This window comes from Xiphias gladius, chromosome 17 (assembly GCF_016859285.1).
Source record: "Xiphias gladius isolate SHS-SW01 ecotype Sanya breed wild chromosome 17, ASM1685928v1, whole genome shotgun sequence".
Taxonomy (NCBI): Eukaryota; Metazoa; Chordata; class Actinopteri; order Istiophoriformes; family Xiphiidae; genus Xiphias; species Xiphias gladius.
The window spans coordinates 25,550,088-25,568,585 of record NC_053416.1 but is presented as its reverse complement, the minus strand read 5'-3'; the positions used below and the strand labels follow the sequence as shown (position 1 = coordinate 25,568,585).

General features: G+C 38.9%; 1 protein-coding gene across 1 annotated transcript; it reads left to right on the top strand.

Moving 5' to 3' along the window:
- Positions 1 to 659: 659 nt before the first annotated feature.
- tmem218 (transmembrane protein 218) lies at positions 660 to 8,183 on the top strand. Its single transcript, XM_040150847.1, has 3 exons — positions 660 to 1,150; positions 2,245 to 2,347; positions 7,095 to 8,183. Exons 1-3 carry the CDS (start codon positions 1,041 to 1,043, stop codon positions 7,227 to 7,229), a joined length of 348 nt encoding a protein of 115 aa, XP_040006781.1. The 5' UTR covers positions 660 to 1,040; the 3' UTR covers positions 7,230 to 8,183.
- The last annotated feature ends 10,315 nt before the right edge of the window (positions 8,184 to 18,498 follow it).

The following is an 18,498-nucleotide window of genomic DNA, read 5'->3' as shown; positions in this document are numbered from 1 at the left end:
GAATAGGTGTGTAAACTGCTTAGTTACTTTCCACCACCGTTTAACTGGGACCTAAATCGGTGTTCCTACATCTAACTGTCCTGTTGTTGTCACACTGGTTTCATTCACTGTGTTGCGCCTCATTTTGCACAACCTGCTGTAAAACAGCCCTGGGACATGCGTGGCCCCAGGTTCTTATCTGGGGCTTAAGGGACGACCCGGGATCGAACAGCACACAGCAGAATGTAGGACCGTCGATGTGTTTAGAAAATAGTAAGGCCCGCTCCTCCGGACAAAGGGAGAAAAGTTTAGACTCAGGTATATCATAAATGCATTATGAAGTTTTTAAATCTCCAGCACAGGTTTAAAACAACATGTGTAAACTGTGGTGGTAAAAAAAACACGACGAACTTGATGAAGCTTTGTATACCTATTCCGCGCAACGTTTTTCCACCCGAGGTGGGCGAAGACCCGCCCTACCATGCCTCTGATTGGCTTGGTTTGTTAGGTTCGGGCATGAGGAATGGTGAGATGGTTAGAGTTAGAATAAAAGGCCAGGGTCAGAGCCAATCAGAGGCAGGATAAGGGCGGGTTCTCGCCCAACCTGGATCTGAAAAAAAAAATAACGAACCTATTCCCCGCGCGCTCTCCGCTTTTTAGTAACGACGCGTTTGATTGGCAAGCTTCGAGTTCATTTATCCAATTACACTCTAGTTTGCTGTTACCAGGATCCAGCAGACGCGATGGGAAAAGCTTAACCTATCCATCGTACTGAATATTCTTTAATAGAAGGAGGTTATGGGCAGCATACAAAACTGCGTACCGGACACCATAATACATTTTTCACTAAGCATGCAACTGTCGGTCTCACCATAGCAGCGCTAGCTAACTAACCCACAGAGCGGTAGGAGAGTTAGCGCTAGCCACTGTGGCTACACCTTTACTATAGCATTGCTTAATAATGGCACGAACATTAGTCGTAACATGATATTCTACACATCACCGATAAACTGCCAACTCTGTCGAGTAAACTACCCAGAAACTTCAACTGCTTAACAAAAATGGCAAATACTGTGTTGGAAGTTGGTACGGGCGTTTTCGTCGTTGCGGTCGTTTGGATTGCGGCGGTTGTGTTTGGGATGATGCTGCTGAGAGCATCTGGATCAACAAAGTGAGTGAGAACAGAGACAGGTACAACGAGACACACTCATTGCACAAGAAAATGAAAGATTTACATAAGTTGATGAAGAGTAGCCGGGGCAATTCATCTCGCATATGAATCAGTCAATACCACATTCCTTTGAAATTTCCTCAAATTGAATGTTGGTTTGCTTGTCGGAAGAACACATCTTCTGGAGCTAGACAATCTTAAACTGCGGCCGCAGTAAGGTTGTCCAGTAAATTCGGCATGTTCATGATTCATTCAGTAGCCCTTAATTACAATAGAACGCCAAAATCGATATTGACCACGGTGATATATTGTAGGGTGGGACATTTTCTAGAAATATCAGGAAACTATAAGCTGGAACGCAGTCGAATAAAGTCTCAAAATGAAGAGTGGACCCATCATAAGGTGTGTTCAAGCGGGTATAAGAATCGATTGCACATTTAAAAAAAAAGGTCAAACTGATTTTTTTAAACATTTAAGCCTGAACATCTCTCAGAAAGATTTCAACTCTCTCATATCAGCCACATTTCTTGCCACCTAAACATTTAGTCCACCCAGAGAGACCTGCAAAATAACTTTTACTGACTCTTGAATTATTATAATTATAATAATTATTATTAGTAGTATCATTATTGTTGTTATTATTGATATTATTATTATTATTATTATTATTATTATTATTATCATTACATTGTCTTCTTAAAATATACTGCTGGGACCATGCACCAGTCCCTAATGATCAATACTTGTGCTATTGCTTTACATCAGGGGCTCAAATTACTAGTTAGCAAATGTTTATTTTTGTGTAGAATGCAAAGTGACAGCAAACACTGTACTTGTGTTAGGTGCAGTTCCAATAAAGTTTAAATGGGGTGAAACATGGTGCTGTTTGCTTGATTGGTAAATTAACTACTTGCTAAAAAAACACAATAAAGAATGCCATTGTCTTGATTGGTAGTTTATAATGACATTATCCCCAGGTAACCCTGCATTTACTGCAGGATTTACTTAGATAACATCAAATCAGCAGTGGGATTCCTTATGTTATCCTCTTTGTTTAAACTATGTACCTTGGTATGTGTGTTTTATCTTGCCAGGTTAGGAGTTATTCCCATTTTTCTCCTGGCTCTCACCATCACTCTGGCACTGGTCTTTTTCCCTCGCAGCCCAGAGACAACCCCCCCCTTCAAAGAGATAGAGGTGAACTCTACTCCCTGATCTCACACACCATTACACACACTAACAAACTCAAATACTCCAACTAATATGTCAGTTTAATTATGTCTCTTAGACTATGGGTTGACATTTTCAGCACAGTAAATTTAAATTAATGTCTCTATTTCCTGCCTAAAGTTTGAATGAGTATGTTATACTATATAGAAATGCAAATACCACATATAAATGTTTTTATTTGAGAGTTTCAGAAAAGCGAACAACTTGGTTTGAAAGGTGTTAACACCATGAATTGACATTTGGCTGCATGAAGACACAATTTAAATTTATACTGCTGCCAATATTCCATCATATTATTATATGAGTAGTATATCCGACCATTTACTGCATTAAAAAAACACATAGACTTGTGTTGTTTTCATCTGTTATTATGGCTGATGCACAATGACTACATAATGTACTTCAGTTGAAAATAAAAGCAGGCCTGGGATGTTTTCAGTCTTGTTGTGAGGCCACTTGACTTTGATTACCACCAAATGTTGTTGGGTACAGAGACCACTGAGTGAAAACGAAGGATTCAGAACCCATGAATAAACAGCTAAATGTACCTGAATGGCTATCTTATGCTCATTTTTTGCTCCCAAAAATGATATTTTATCACATATACAGTATGATCTATTCTCCTTATGCCAAACAAAAAAAAATAAGAACAGCAAATGAAATAAAATGTGTGTCTTATTTAATTTTTATCAAAGACTACAGCAGAACAAACATGTATTTTTATCACAGATATATGGACTAAAAAAGGGTAATATATATTTTGTGTGTGTGTGTGTGTGTGTGTTTGCTTTTGACAAAGCCCCTATCATGTGCTGTTGTAACTAGGAGCAGAATAAGTTTCCTTTATCTGTACTGACTGAGGATATAGGCTCTCTCTATTTTCCAAATAAAACCTTAACTCTGATATAAGCCAGTACTGACCATACTGTATTCCTGTACATAGCATGTTTCATTGTGTATGCACTTTTGTGTATGTGCTTGTCCTAAAGGCCTGTCCTGCTTTATCTTAGTCCAACAGCAACACAGAACAAACACTCCCCCATGTTGCCTCCGGGTTGTGCCAATAAGCTTGCCAGACCTGCCAAGCAACCTGCCACCCCATAGAAATAGCAGAGCAGAGCCCCGTCCTGTTCAGCTCATGTTTTATAGCCTTTGTGCAAAGACAGATACCAGACCAGCAACAGAGAGAGGCAGCAAAATGTGACTTCTCAAATTTCTTTATGAGGCTTGTCTTCAAGAGAGGTTACATATAAAATACCTTGAAATAATGACACCTTATTAAGGTAGAAAAAAGTGATCATCACACATTGGTGTTCTTTATATAGAGTTCTCAACCTTTATTAAATGTCAAGAGGCCTTTATTTTTCTAAACTGGGAGGGTATATAATAATTCAAACATTTAATTTAGAGAAAAGCTCACATGATTTTACAATCTAACAATTATAAGAAAGCTTCTCACAGTGGTTTATTACCTTTGCATGGTTTAAAATTAAAATTGAGTCTCTAATAATTGAACGAGTCAGTTGCCTGTGGGATAAATAAGTAGCCAGAGGCAACCTATCTATCTAGCACCTGCCAGGGTTTGGCTTCTCAAATCTGGAAAACAGAGGATGTTAGGGTTCCTCTGTGACTCATCTTTGATATTTTAAACTGAAATAAATAAGTGCCAATCAACAGATTTCATACAGGACTAGAAAAACTAAGTATTAAAGTAAATTAAGTATTAAAACCCTCATCTATATGGTCATAAACAGCATTTAAACAAAGGTAAACATGCATGTGAAGCTGAGAAACTGCTTCACTGAGGCCAGTCAACGACATTTTGTATTCATATCATGTTTTGGTGTAGACTAATTTTTAGTGAGCACACAGAAAAACCTGAAAACTTACTTGCAAGCAGAGAGATACTGTGAGTGGCTGTTTGTGTATGTGTGCAGACTGTTAAGAAATGTCTAACCTCCGCTGTTAAACAAAAGTAAAATATCATAGTGCCAATTAAGCCAGTCCCAGACTAGGTGTGGGGGTGGTTTATGCCAGACCCCCTCTCCCACTCCTCCACCCCCGCCTGCCTGCCTGCTCCCACCCGTGAGCTCAATGGCACATTAATAAAACATGGCCCACACTTTGGGTTCCTGCTTGCTGCGTAATTGGCAAATTAAAAAGTGAGATGTGTTAAATGCATCCATAAGAGACAGCATACATCATCCCCACCTCTCCTAGACTCCAGTGGATTTATACATACAGTCACGCACGCGCACACACACGCACACACACACACAGACACACACACACACACACACACACACACACACACACACACACACACACACACACACACACACACACACACACACACACACAAGCACACACACACACGTACACCTACTCTCATTCCACAACAGTCCCTGTGAAATCTCTCTTTAGTCAGCAGTAGGGCTGCTGCTCTTCTGGTATTATCTGGCTTAAGGGTGTCTGCTCAGTTTGTATTTGCGTATTCATGGGTGGCTCATGATCTAAATATTAGCACAGACATAGAGCTATCAGTGAAGTCGTCCTTAAATCTATCGATGACGACGTTATAAACTCCACCCTTCTCCTAATTTAAGAAACGGTCATCCAATGTAGAGGATCTGTTGTTTGTCTAAGTCATGTGCTTCATTTCCTTTAGATCTATTAATTGTTGTTATACTCGGCGCGAGCTGCAATGTGGTGTGGTTTGTGTCCCCACTAACTAGATGAAGAACAGCAGGATCCAAAAATAAAGAGAACCCGGAATCAGCATTTAGTTTCAGCAATTTTGAGAGAATAGTGAAACAACAAACATGCTCTGTCTTCCAATATATTGCTGCCCAAGTTAATCCCTGAACATACAGGCCATATTCCTGCATGAATCAATTACCACTACTTGGCTTTATGTTAGAGCTTGTATCTAGGTTTGAAAGGTAGTACTGACACTGGCTTTGATAGTCAGGTCGCTGTGTAGCTACAGTCAGCAGTTACTGATAGGGATGCACCACCTATACTCTTCTCTCCTCATACTGCCTCTGATAATTAACCTCAGCTTATTGGTTGGTACCAAGTAGTGATCCAGTAGCAGTGCTTGTTTTTCTCTTTCTGCAAAATTGGCTGGGATCATTTTTCTATGTGTAAGATAACAACAGGCTGTACGCATACCTCTTAACTTTAAGTGGAGATGTTCATACACTAACTTTATTGTTAGGCTTTTGCGAATTTTAATTACAATCTCTAGGGTGATCAAATTAGCAACAGACTAAGAAACAGTACTTAAAATGGATCAGTCACAACTTGCTGATAGGCAGCTTGTTAAATGTGTCAGTATTGGCATAGAATACCCAACTAGCACAATCATTTCATCACTACTTAGTGTAAACATTAGTTTCACTCAAATAGTAAACTAGTAGTAAATATTAAACTATAATCTTGAATGCATATTGAAATGAGAGTACCTACTGAAGAGGTTATTAGTGAATTTGATAATTATTCTGCCATTTTTCTATCATTTAGAACCCAAAATGTACGGCTCATAGTAAGTTTGAGCTGGTTTTGACATGTCTGTCACTTTTGCAAAAGATGAAAAAGTCTAAACAGTAGGTCTGCTGAATGCAGCGCAAAGTTAGGCAATTTATCACTTCCAGGTTATCTCAAATTAAATCAAGCTGTGCAATCTTGTGTGCCAATATGCATTCTTCTCTCAAAAAGAAGCCAGCTAAAGGGTAACCTTATGCAAAGTTGTCCATCAGTGGCTAGTCGCAAACTGATGGTGCTTTATGTCCCAGCACTGGTGCTTGCAGTTAGGTGTCAGTCAGTTTACAGTACATTCTGCAGCATCATAAGGCCACTGCGTTTGATCTAAGACACTGTATAAGAAATTCTGAATGAGTGTCCCTTGACGCTCCCAGTGTCTACTCTTTTATCAGCTTCTGGTGAGGAACAGTTATTCTGCCTTGTCAACTGTTAGGAATGTAGAAAATAGATAATATCAATCCGTTTGTTAACATCCCCTTCAAATATCCACTTCAGACATGTTTTAAAACAAAAGACTGATATGGTTTTTCCACAAAAAGCTCAATTACCTAGTTAAAAAATTCTTAAAACACTCTCCGGAGTTTAAAAATCCCGAATCTGTGAATATTCAAATATTTTTAATTTCAAAAGTGTAACTACTAGACACAAGTTGTCTCCTACTTCACTAAAAAGTCAGTGTATGTGACCTGTTTCAAGTTTGCAAATCACATAACCACAGTTGGCTTCAAAACGAGTCGTGACGTCCCCAAATCACGCTGGTACGTCCAAATGTTAAACTGAGATTTAGGATGAGCAGAGAGAAACTTTCCCTTTAAGCAGATGAATGTGAAAACATTCTTTTATCCTCAAACACAAAACACAATTAAAGTAGATTAACTTTTCGAGGCAACAAGTAATTTTAGAGTTTTCCTTGTCTGTGCATCTGTTTGTCTGTATATGGAATGCCCATTCAAGGCCTCACATAATACCACAACATCGCTCTGTTTTTACATAAAGGCTTTGTGAAAGCTCTCTTATGACATCTAGTGGCTAATAGAGGAAAAACTGAATTTATTACAGCCACATGTTTCCAATTCATTAGATACTACTGACTAGCTACACATGCTCTGGTGTGTAATTATGAAGTACTCCTAACACTGAACTGATTCACTCTTTCTTTACTCTACAGATAGTGGACACTTTGTTCATCGGCCGTTATGTGCTGCTGGCGGTGGTGAGCGCAGTCTTTCTGGTGGCGTTCTTCATGCTACTGCCCTTTCATTTCCTGGAGCCAGTCTATGCCAAGGCCTTAAGAACACACTAGAGCTGCTAGGGTCAGGGTTGGCACCAGGATCACATCACTGATGTATACAACTTAAGACAAACAAGGCCTGGCGAGAGGCCCCCGTCATGTGGAAACAGATTACAGAATGCATCCCAAACAGAAACAGCAGGAGAGCCAGTGTTTTTCTACATGGCCAACTGCTTGCTGGTTGTTGACTGTTTATGCACAACCAACAGAAATGAGATATCCAACAGTAACAGTGTTTATTTATATTTGTATCATTTAATACATGGGATGAATAAATAGTTTTTATTTGATGTGTGTAAAGCACTAAAGTAATTCCTAGTCAACCAACACTGGAATACTCCATTCACCTTTTAAAAAGGAAATCAGATAACTTACATTGCCAGCGTGATTTTATTTTTCTTTTATTACTGGACCTCCTAATATGTTGGTTCCTGAACTATTGTCAAGGTGAGGCAACAAGTTATGGTGTTAGTGTCAGTACATGAGACAAATTTTAACGCAGTGACCCAGTGTGCTAAGTCAAAGTTTTTTACTAAAATTAGCCTGTAGACTGGAGATTGCATTAGTGTCTCTTCAACTGGAGTGACTGATGAACAATGTTAATATAAGTGTTTTTGTTTTTTTACTGTAGCTAATTTGAATGATGCCAATAAATGCATAACTTGACCTCAGTGATAACCTGAGCACATTTATTGTTTTTTTACAGCTTGACAGCAAGTGTGTCAGCATCATCACTAACAGAAAACATGATATAATATAGTATGACACACCAAAGCAGCTGACACACTGCATTTGTATTACTAACAATATTATTTAGTGTTTTCAGATCCATAGATACATTCATACATTAATATGTAATACTGGTTATGGTCAGCAAGATGTGCTACTCATTTTAATTGACAACTAGATTTTTACGGTTTTGTTCTGAATTGATAAAAATGGACTGAAGAAAGCAAATTTTGCCTTTTGTGCTGGGTGTCAACAGATACTCAATTAAACTCACGTTTGTTTGTTTTGTTCTTCTACCTTGCTTATCTGTGTCTTCTATCCTCTAACCTTATGCAGTATGGTTGTCATTCATGTTGCTGAAATGTCGCCTGAGTTTACTAGACACACAAAAAAGGTTCTGCCTCCAGCTGCTATAAAACAAGTTGTGGAGCAAATCTTCACTTATTTGAAACTATGTGAATGGATAAATAGCATTCTGCATAAGAGGAAGAATATGTGTCCTACATTTTGTCCTGCATTTTCCTGTTCATTTAAATGTAGGGCTTGAGCTTTGCAGTTGGATTACGTGACCGGTACATTATACGCATTTTAGCATTTTGATATTTCCTTTGATCCTGATGAATTGTTAGCAGATTTACTTTAATTTACTTTTAAGTATGTGTGCTACCGTCAACATTAGTTAGCTTCATTACTGGTGAGTTTCCCACTCATTGTTTTGCTGCCACTGTTTGGATATTTATGCAGTTGACTCTTGTTGACTATGTAGTTTCTGCTTTTCTGCTTCTACGGACCACCCTTCAGTCATTCACACTACGCAATTTTTTTTGTTTGTTTAGTTTTTCTCATTGTAAAAGGTGATGGTGCTATCTGATAGTGCTATTAAGTATCTGACAACACAGACAGAAGAAACCACTTCTTATGTGGAGAGATCTCTCTTTAAACCTGCATCTTAAGTTTTGACCACCCTTAGGACATTGTTTTAACAACTTTTGTTAGATTTTGGTGTTTGCTTAAGAGGCATTACTGTTTTCTCTTGTGAGGTTCTGCCAAATGGATGTTGTGGCACCTTTGCAGTCACATAATGCTGTCTGGGTTGTATCAGAGGACTTTTTAAAGGAATGGTTTGACAGATTAGGGAATATGCTCTTTTGCGCTTTCTGAGAGTTAGATGAGAAGATTGATTCCACTCTCATGACTGGACACTAGGTATGAAGATACCACTAGCAGCCAGCAAACTTAGCTTAGAGTAAACACTTGAAACAAGGGAAAACATTGTGTCTGGCTCTGTTCAAACATTAAAAAATCCACCTAACAGTACCTCTAAAGCTCACTTATTGACACATTTATCTTGCTTGTTTAGTCCATACTAAAACAAATTGTACAATTTTCTGTGTCACAGGGGGTTATGTGAGTTTTAGAGCTGCTGGTAAGAGCATTTTGTTACCTTTCGACAGAGCCAGGCTAGCTGTTTCCCCCTGCTTCCAGTCCTTATGCTAAAATTAGCCTACTGCTGGTAGGAAGATACATGGTTTGTCTATGTGTGTAATCAGAAGTGTCAGTGAGGATTATACAGATAATTTATGAAAACTACTTCTACTAAGGCGCAGCTTGCGTATCCATTTCCTGCATAGAATAGATGCTACGTATGTAACCAACAGTTGAAGATGTTTTTGTGGAAAGTGCATTTAGTTGCTACATGCATCATTGTGTTTTGTTACTGTGCATTACTATTTACATTTTGGTTCCACATTTTGCCAACCATTGAATCATATTCAGCACTGTGTTGTCATTATTTAGACAAACACAGTGCTGCATTCCCATGTTCTGATGCTGATTCCATGGTGTATAACTAAGCAGATGATTCCATAGAGAGTAATGAGCTTTTGCAGTCTAGAGGCCCAATTATAAACACTTGCCCCCCTCCCACCTCCATTTTAAAAGTGTGAAGCCCGAGGAGACGTGGAATGGAATTCCAACCAGGATGATGAAAGAGAATCTAATGAATCAAAACCAATCCTATTAGTTCCGGCCCACATCTCCATACTGTGGCCTTTTTCTGCACAACAATCCACCGCATGATTTCACACAAGCTGGGGAACTGGGGGATTTCTGGGATAGGGGATCTAAAACCTTTCAACCTGGAGGGACTTGTTGCCTGTAATTGACCGCATGATTACCGCAAAACATGATCTTAGCCCTCACAGAAAGTGGCACTGAGAAACAAGTGGCTCTAAGGGCACTGAAACTGAAGGAGAAGATTCACCTGGCAAAGACGTTCTCTTTAAATAAACAGAAACCTTTTGCTTCTTTTACTTTGACTTGTCAAGAAAACGTGACATTTTTTGAGAACATTCTGCTGCAGTTTATATTTCATGTTCACAGTGCAAAACATGTTTACACCATCTCCTCGCTGTCTTGAAGTCTGCAAACTCAAGGTCTTTGCAATCCCTGAAGTCTGGGTCTATTAGATCTGACAGTATTCCTTGGCTTACTCTCCTGTTCTCACACCCTCTTTCACACTATCTCATGTTTGTAACCCCCCCCCCCCCCGCATCTTTCTCTCTCGCTCTATCCTTTCCGCATTTTACTTTTTGCTTCTAAACTCCGTCTCTGGGGAGTGGGAAAATGAGCTGAACAAAGCATGGGGGGGGGTGAGGATCATTTGGAACTGGGAGCTGGAGTCTTTGTAGCACAGCCAGCTGGACATATAAAGAGATGGGGGCGGGTGAGATAGAGAAAGAGAGAGCAATGCAAGGGCAAAGAGGTGTGAGCAGAAAGCTCAGGGTGCTTGGCTTTGAAAGTGCAGAGGGGATGGGGTGTGCTCCTCTCTGGGAGATCCTGTATTCAGATGCACTCAAGCAGAACTTCTGGCTTTCCATTCACATCCTCAGCCATCTCGTCCTCTGTTTGTGATATGGATACCATCATCGCCCCACCCAGATCCCACCACATTGAAAATCCATTAAAGATTTCAGGCAAAGTTGGTGCACTTATCCCAAAGAATGTGATTCAGTTCATGTTAAATCAAGCAGATGGCAATGTTTGCTATCCTTTTAAAAAGTTTGGTAAATAAAACTTGATGAGTGCTCTGTGGGGTAAAACTAAAATGAACAAGGTGATTTTAATTACTTGCACGGGCTTGAATTAGATAAGGGTTTTTTAGCCATCAAGTGGATGTTCACTGCCTCGGTATTTTACGAAGCTATGAAAGAGATGGTGATAGAACGCGGAATTGAACCGAGGCCTTGTCATCTGAGCAACAAACTATGCAGTTTTGGGGCCAAAAAGAGTTTTTTCTCAGCGCTGCCTGGTTTTACTCTATTATCCACTTCTGTATATAGCCAGAGGATGCTATCATGGCAAGACACACTAGGGGGGCAAAATCCTCAAACTGAGACCCTGGTGTTGCGTTGGCCTTTTACCTTTCTCTCAGGAAGGAATTACCCTAAATCTCTGCCTCTCGGGGTGACAATGAAGGCCCAGATTAGAGGTCAGGTTGCTCACCAATAGCCCTCTGCTGCTTGGACATGATGCCCCATCGCGGGCTGGAGCTAAACCCTATGGGGGTTCCATTTTGACAGTGCTGAAGACATGATTGAATATTGGGCAGGCTTAGAAAGGCAATGGCTACACTGATCAAAGACCATGCTCACAATAGTTGAACATGGGTGGCCACAGTGGTCCTGAGAGCATGCTCAGTTGTTGCATAGGCTGTAACCGGACTGTGTTTTAATACTCATTAGCATTTGGATTGACCTACCTTAAGTCACAGTTTGGCACAGGAAGAGCAGCAGTAACAATACTAAGGTGACTTAAGATATCCATTGACTTGCTGCTTTCAAAAACTAGAATGGCACTCAGTAGAGTGCATGCCTCTGCCAAGGCCAAACAATCCTACACGTCTGTCTAGCTCTATAATAATAGAATAATAGAAAAATAAGAGGAAAAAGGAAGTAGTCTGATAACATAGATGATTCTTTTGTCATAAAACAAAATAAGTACAACTCCTTGTGTAATGCAGATTCAGCATTTTATCCCATATTATTATCTGGATCTGCACCAAACTGTACAAACTTATAGATGTCAACACCATACATATGTCTGATTTTTTTTACATCAAGATCCATAATTATGTCCTGAAAAAGTGACGAAAATGTCGAAAAATCCTGGCCCATGCCCCATCCCTACACCTAGTTTTATGCAAATCAGTTCAGTACTTTTTGCATAATCCTGCTGACAAACAAACAAACAGACATAGGTAATTGAATGCAAATATTAACCCTTATCCTTGATAGCAAAAACTATTTCAGTGTTCCAATGGTCACGGGCATATTGTTTTAAGACAGACTTGAAAAATGTGTACATATTCTTAAATGTTGGTCCTGATGATGATGATGAAGTTCTGGCATATTTCTGTAGTTATACTCAATGCTATTCGGTCCCTTCCTAACATGCTTCCAATGTACGTGATTTGGGACAACATCCTCAATTCTCGTTTCATGTAAAACTATATTCCAAAGTTTATCTGCAGTTACTATGAGGCTTCGGCAGGCTGAATTAGACAAAACAAGCGTGTATCTTCCAAAGTTTCTGTCTTTTTAGTGCAAAATTCCCTGGACAGTCTTTCCTTGTTGAGCTGATAGAAGAAAGTAGCATAAAAAGGGGAAAGAATGTACTAAAATGACTAAATACATGAAAAGGTCAAATTAAAAATAAATTTAAATAAAATAAAAATGGAGAATGGCTAGATCAAAGTAGACTATACATTCAGCATCCTAATTGCAGTGGGCATGAAAGAAAGACTCCTCTTTTGCAGAGAACAAGGACTGTGGATTTTGTCCCCCTTCATTTACATTGTGATTGCTTGAAGAAGGGCTCTCTTTATAGCCAGTGTGGGCAGGAAAAACAATGACACCCAACAAAAACACCGTCAGTGTACATATGGGCATGTTAGTATTAAGATAGACCCAGTTGTTTTGGTACTGACGGAGATTATGAGTACATCACTTTTTAGCAATTCATAAAAACAGTACCTTTTCTATGCAGTTGTTTATATATGTCTGAAATACACAAGCTTCATTCCAATATCTAATTTAAACCCTATCCTTAAGTTTTTATTTAAGTTTTATTTCTCACCTCAATTTTCACCATGTTTGTTACCGTCACCATATTACTTTCCCAAAGAAAACATTACATCATGATGTATCGCTGTGTTGAACTAGTTCTTCAAGGTAGTTATTCATTTTAGTTGGCTGTAATTGCAGCCTAAATATTTTGTGAAATTTATTGTTAATTCTTAACATCCTACAGGGTACGTACTACAGGGTCATGGAACATAACTTCAAGTTGCATGATACACAAAGCATACAACTTTCTCACAGGAGACATTTGGCCTCACTATAAACACAAATGTGTTTAATAACATTAATAATGCTTGCCTTCAGTTTTATGGTCCTGTAATGGAAATAGGTCCTGCTATAGAATAAATTAATAGCAGGAAAATGAAAGTGTAACAGTAATGATGGCCCTGTTCCATGCAGTTGTATAATTAGGCGATGCAAGGGAACCAACATAGACAATAGGCCTTTTTCAAAGAAGACATTTGGACTTCATACATTATAATACAATGAATGATGTCTGAATTCCATTTAGCTGCTTCAGTTTCAGGGTCCAGTCACTTTTCATGCCGGGTCATTGTCACACTGTCATGACTTACTAGGACTCTTGAAAGAAAAAGAGGTGTCTTTAGTGGTATTAGTAACACCTGTGTTTTTCCTTCTCTGATAAGTCAAAATGTCTGCAGTAATGAAGGCCTAGGTTGTGTCTAATATCACTCCCTCATTCGCCCATCCAGTACTCCCTATATAATAGACATTTAATAGTTTACTCAATAGTGAGCATGGAATTGAGGTTTATTACACTAATTATTACTTGTCTAATTATTTTGCATTGTCACTGACAAGAGTAGTATCCTATGACTGTAATGTTTGCATCTGTAACATGCGGTGCATTGCATCTTGGGAGAAAAAGTAGCGTACATGCCATGGACACTACTCTTTTTGTTCCATTGTGTGAATTTATGCACTAGCGTGCATAAATATACACATTTAGAATCTTGACGTTCAAATAAAGCAGTAAATAGAGTGAACTACAGTATATAGTAAATAGAGAATACATACACAGCCCTATTATGCGTACGGGTCCAGTGACATTGGTTACTAATACACCTACATGGAACAGAGCCATCATTACTGTTTTTAGTTACACCTGCTACTATAAGTCAAATTACCTGCTGTGTGAAAAGTCTATTACAGACAGACTGCATTGAACAATGAAAAAGCTGCATGTCACAGAATCAGCCCCCTTGGATGCATTTACTCACCGTGGTGAAAAGAAATAAAAAACGCTACCTCTCCATGCATACAATTTGAACTGAAGCTGTAGCCTCTATTAATAGCATGTCGAGCATTTGTCTGGAACTGTTCTAAAGAAAAAAGTTGTTTGTAATTTCATTTGATCTAGATTATATAATGGTTGGCTGGGTCCGATTTGCACACCAGCCTGCTTCAACAACGCAGCGTATTGGTCACAGTAGTACTCAGTGGCAGAGAATGTAAAGATGCAATGTATGTAGGATACATCCAAAAAGATAAACTGCATTTTTGCAATCTATAGGCTCTAATATTGAACTATTGGACTCAGAAATTTGTTTAATCAATCCTGTGGTGAAATTCTTTATTTTCGGATTGTTGTTTTTCATCACAATACTATAAATGTTAATACATTTGTGCATGAATTGGGAAAAGAATGTTATGAAAACAGAAGAAATGTGTTATATAGAAGGCCCGCCATAATCTTATTGTGAAAGAATGATTGGAGAAGCACAACCCAATGACCCCAGCTTTCTCACAAATTGAGGGCATAGAGGAACTTGTGTAAAACAGAAAAAATGTCCAAAGCCTGAATTTATCTGCAGTAATCTGTTTGGAACCCCCTTTGTTTTTTAGTTTAGAGGCAGCTAAAACACAGACCAAATCAGAAGTGTAATCTGTGTACGCTCTGGGAGTCCACTCAAACCAGAAGAACTGACTGTGTTTGAAATTAAATCAGAACATTCTGACAAGGTTGACTTGGTACTTTTGTTTGCTTCTTATGGGCGAGCCAAGATAATGTATGAGAGTCATACTGTGCTGACAGGCAGCTACAAATTTGCTTGGCTAGTTGACTGGTGGGAGGTTGGGTAGCGGTAGTGAGTGGGGGGCTTGAGTTGTCACATTAAAGGAATGAAGTGAAAGAAGGAGAAGCTTTTGTCTTTTTTGAAGCTGTTGTTTTTCCAAAGAAACAGAGTTCCTCTGGTCCAATAATTTACATCTGAGTATGAGCATAACTTAAAGTGAAAATTGAAATGTACTTGTGCAGAGAAATAAATGCTCTTCTGACATTTGACAAATGTTGCTTTTTATTTAGATACAATTTGCTCCTTTTAGGTGAAATACTCACTGTAGGTTTCAGAACGATCAAAACTGAGATTTAATTATTGAAGCATTTTTAATGTTCTGCTGCAATTCATCAGTCACATGGTAGAAATTTGATGAATGAAACTGATCTGACTTGGGGAAACATGCCTCTCTGTGTTGCCTCCCCCTTATTTCCACCTCCTTTTGCCTCCCACCTCCCCTTGACTGAGCCTTGTTTTCTGCCCCCCCCCCCGTCCCATAGAGAATGGCACAGATGTTGTTGGACAAGACAGTACCCCTTGGTCCCCTTCCCCTCACTATTCGCTCAGCATGAGGTCTGAAACTTGTTTTTTGATCATTGTCCCCCCCCCCAACTTCTCCCTCCTCTGGAGAAAAAAAGGACCCAAAGAGGAGGGAGATGGGGAGACCAAGAGCAGCCAAATTAAGGAGGGAGGGAAGAGGAGCTCATAGCCATGTTTGAGGAATATGAAGAAAACATACTTTTTAACTATTTTCAAAAGACAAGTGGTGCATAGGACAGGTCACATGTTGAATGTTTGTGGAGTGCCACAGTAGAGATTTGCTGAGGGTATGGATGATACAGTGGAGCTCTGGTAAGGGTTCTGGTCTTGCATCCAGGAAGTGTTGACTTGTGGACTGAAGATGCGGGTCAGTGCGTGGCTTCTCTGTGTGTCCTGGTTCTACACCTGGGCAGAGTATTCACAGAAGTGCAAATGCGAAGACATCTGTCCAACAGAGCCAGGATGGGACAAGAGGTCAAAGACCCGGGTCAAGGAGCATGTTCGTCACAGTGTCGGACACCAGCACACGCATCACAGGAACAGGCCCCACGGCAGAAAAGGTGAGCTCTCTGAACCCGCACGTCTTTTCAGACTGGAGGCACACATTACTGTGTTGTCATGCAAGGCCGTGCGTTTAGGTGTAAAGGTAGGCACCTATGCAATAATAGGCAGACCTCTAAAACATCTCACTAGCAAAGATCAGCTGCTAAATTCATTAATTTGACCATGTAGGAAATGATTTTAAAATATAATAAATCTAAATATGAAACAGGTTCTTAACCCGCTTTAACATTGACTTTACTTCCTTACTGTTTGGTGTGTGTATAAAAATTATAATAGTAATTGCAAAATTAACTTTTTAACCAACTTTTTTCCTTTGAAATATGATTTTTTTTTTTCTTCTGATTTTATTAAAACATCTTTGGTTTTAATAATATCAGAAGAAGAAAAAAAAGTTGAAAAGTAACTGAGCTTGCACATTGGATGAAAGTGACAAAATACAGTAATGACCATAAATTATTGTTATTACATCAAATAGGGAAATATTTTTATAGTTTTATAAGTTAGATGGGCTATGTATGAATATAGCCCACCTAACTTTGTTCACCAGAAATTTAACTTAACAGACAGAGTACAGTATGTCATTTTAATGTTTAGGCAGTGAGACCCAAAAGAGGTTAAATTTATAATTTGGAAATCTCATATGGGATTTGGAAGGGGTAGTGCTGTGCATATAGTACTTTCAATACTGCTCATAGGTATAGAACGTACTCTATGAACATCAGTTGTATTTCATTTTTATTGTGCAAAACATTTCACAGCTCTTGAAATGTTTAATGCCCTTTTGGTTGTGCTGAGAAACCATCTGCTTAAAGCTCCTGTGAGAATCATAATCATGCTACAGCTGTGTAACATGAAAAAAAAAAGCATTCACTGAACATAACACTGATCTGTTCACTTCTAAAGGTTTACTTACAAAGGAGGCATTTGCAATGTGTAACCCCCATAAGTCAGTTGATGTGGCACCTATTGCGTATAATATTCTGTTCTTCAGAGATGGATTATTCAATAAATTAATTAGAATTTGGACAATGTAAATGTGATGGAATTTAATGACAGCATGTCAGAAGAAAATTTTGTTGCAGATTTACAGATAAACATTTTCAGTGTATAGTTATTTCAGTTAAGTTGACTCACTAATTAATTTATATAATATATTACACTAATATAAAGGTATAATAGCTTAAGGCAGTTATTCATGTCCACAGAGATTGTTGACTCCTTTACCAAACACACTTGAATTACACTCAGAATTTACTCTGAAGTCACTTTTTATCACATTCCACAATATAGCTGACACATTCTTTCTTTTTCTTATTCCATCCGCCCTCTTTGCCCGTTCCAACACTTCTCCTGACCTTTGGTCCAAAGCCTGAAAGAGGTTCCTTCCCTTGCCACATCTCAGCCCAGCACCATTCCCATGAGTTGTGTTTAGCCGGGACTCATCCTTCATCCTCTCTAAACCTTTTGTTGTAGACTGAAAGCTGGCCGATGCCGGGGCCATCAAGCCCGAGTTGTTGGATCAATATGAACATCCATCACTTAGCCCTGGGTCTTTCTGAGCCTCACAATGAACAGTTCACTAAACAATACTTTATTTATGTGAGCCATTGGAAGGAATGAACTAGTCTAAGGTCACTTATTTCTAGACTGCTCTTCCTTTGCTGTTATGGAACTAGGAAGTTACTCAGCATAGGGAGGATTTTTTTCCTTCTCAAAGTTACATTAGAGCTAAATTGCATTACTTACTTTATACCATCACATCATAGTAAATAGACTTGAAATTATTCCCAAGGCCGTGTATCACCCATTAAATTGTTTTTGCAGTTAGCATACAAGAGATCAACATTAACATATTATACTAGCAGGACATTATACAATAAGTTACACCCTCAGACATCAGTGGAAGTTCCACTTAAGAAAGCCACTAATTAAACGTCAGCTAGAGGAAGCAACATTTCTTTCACAAAGGTTTTTCAGAAGAGTTTGCACCTATATTTCCAAAGTCTTTGACGAGATGTTGAACCACCACAATTCACAGTCTATTTTTATTTTTTTTAGCTTTAAGTAGCTGCTCCATTTCCTATCAGAAGCACAATCTTTTTTTTCCTTTTTTTTTTTCTGGGATGCCTACTGACTTTTTTGAGTATAGTATATTTTCTAGCACGACCACACTACATACTTATCTGATTTGAATTAGTATGTTGTATGGAATTGGGACACAAAGCCAGT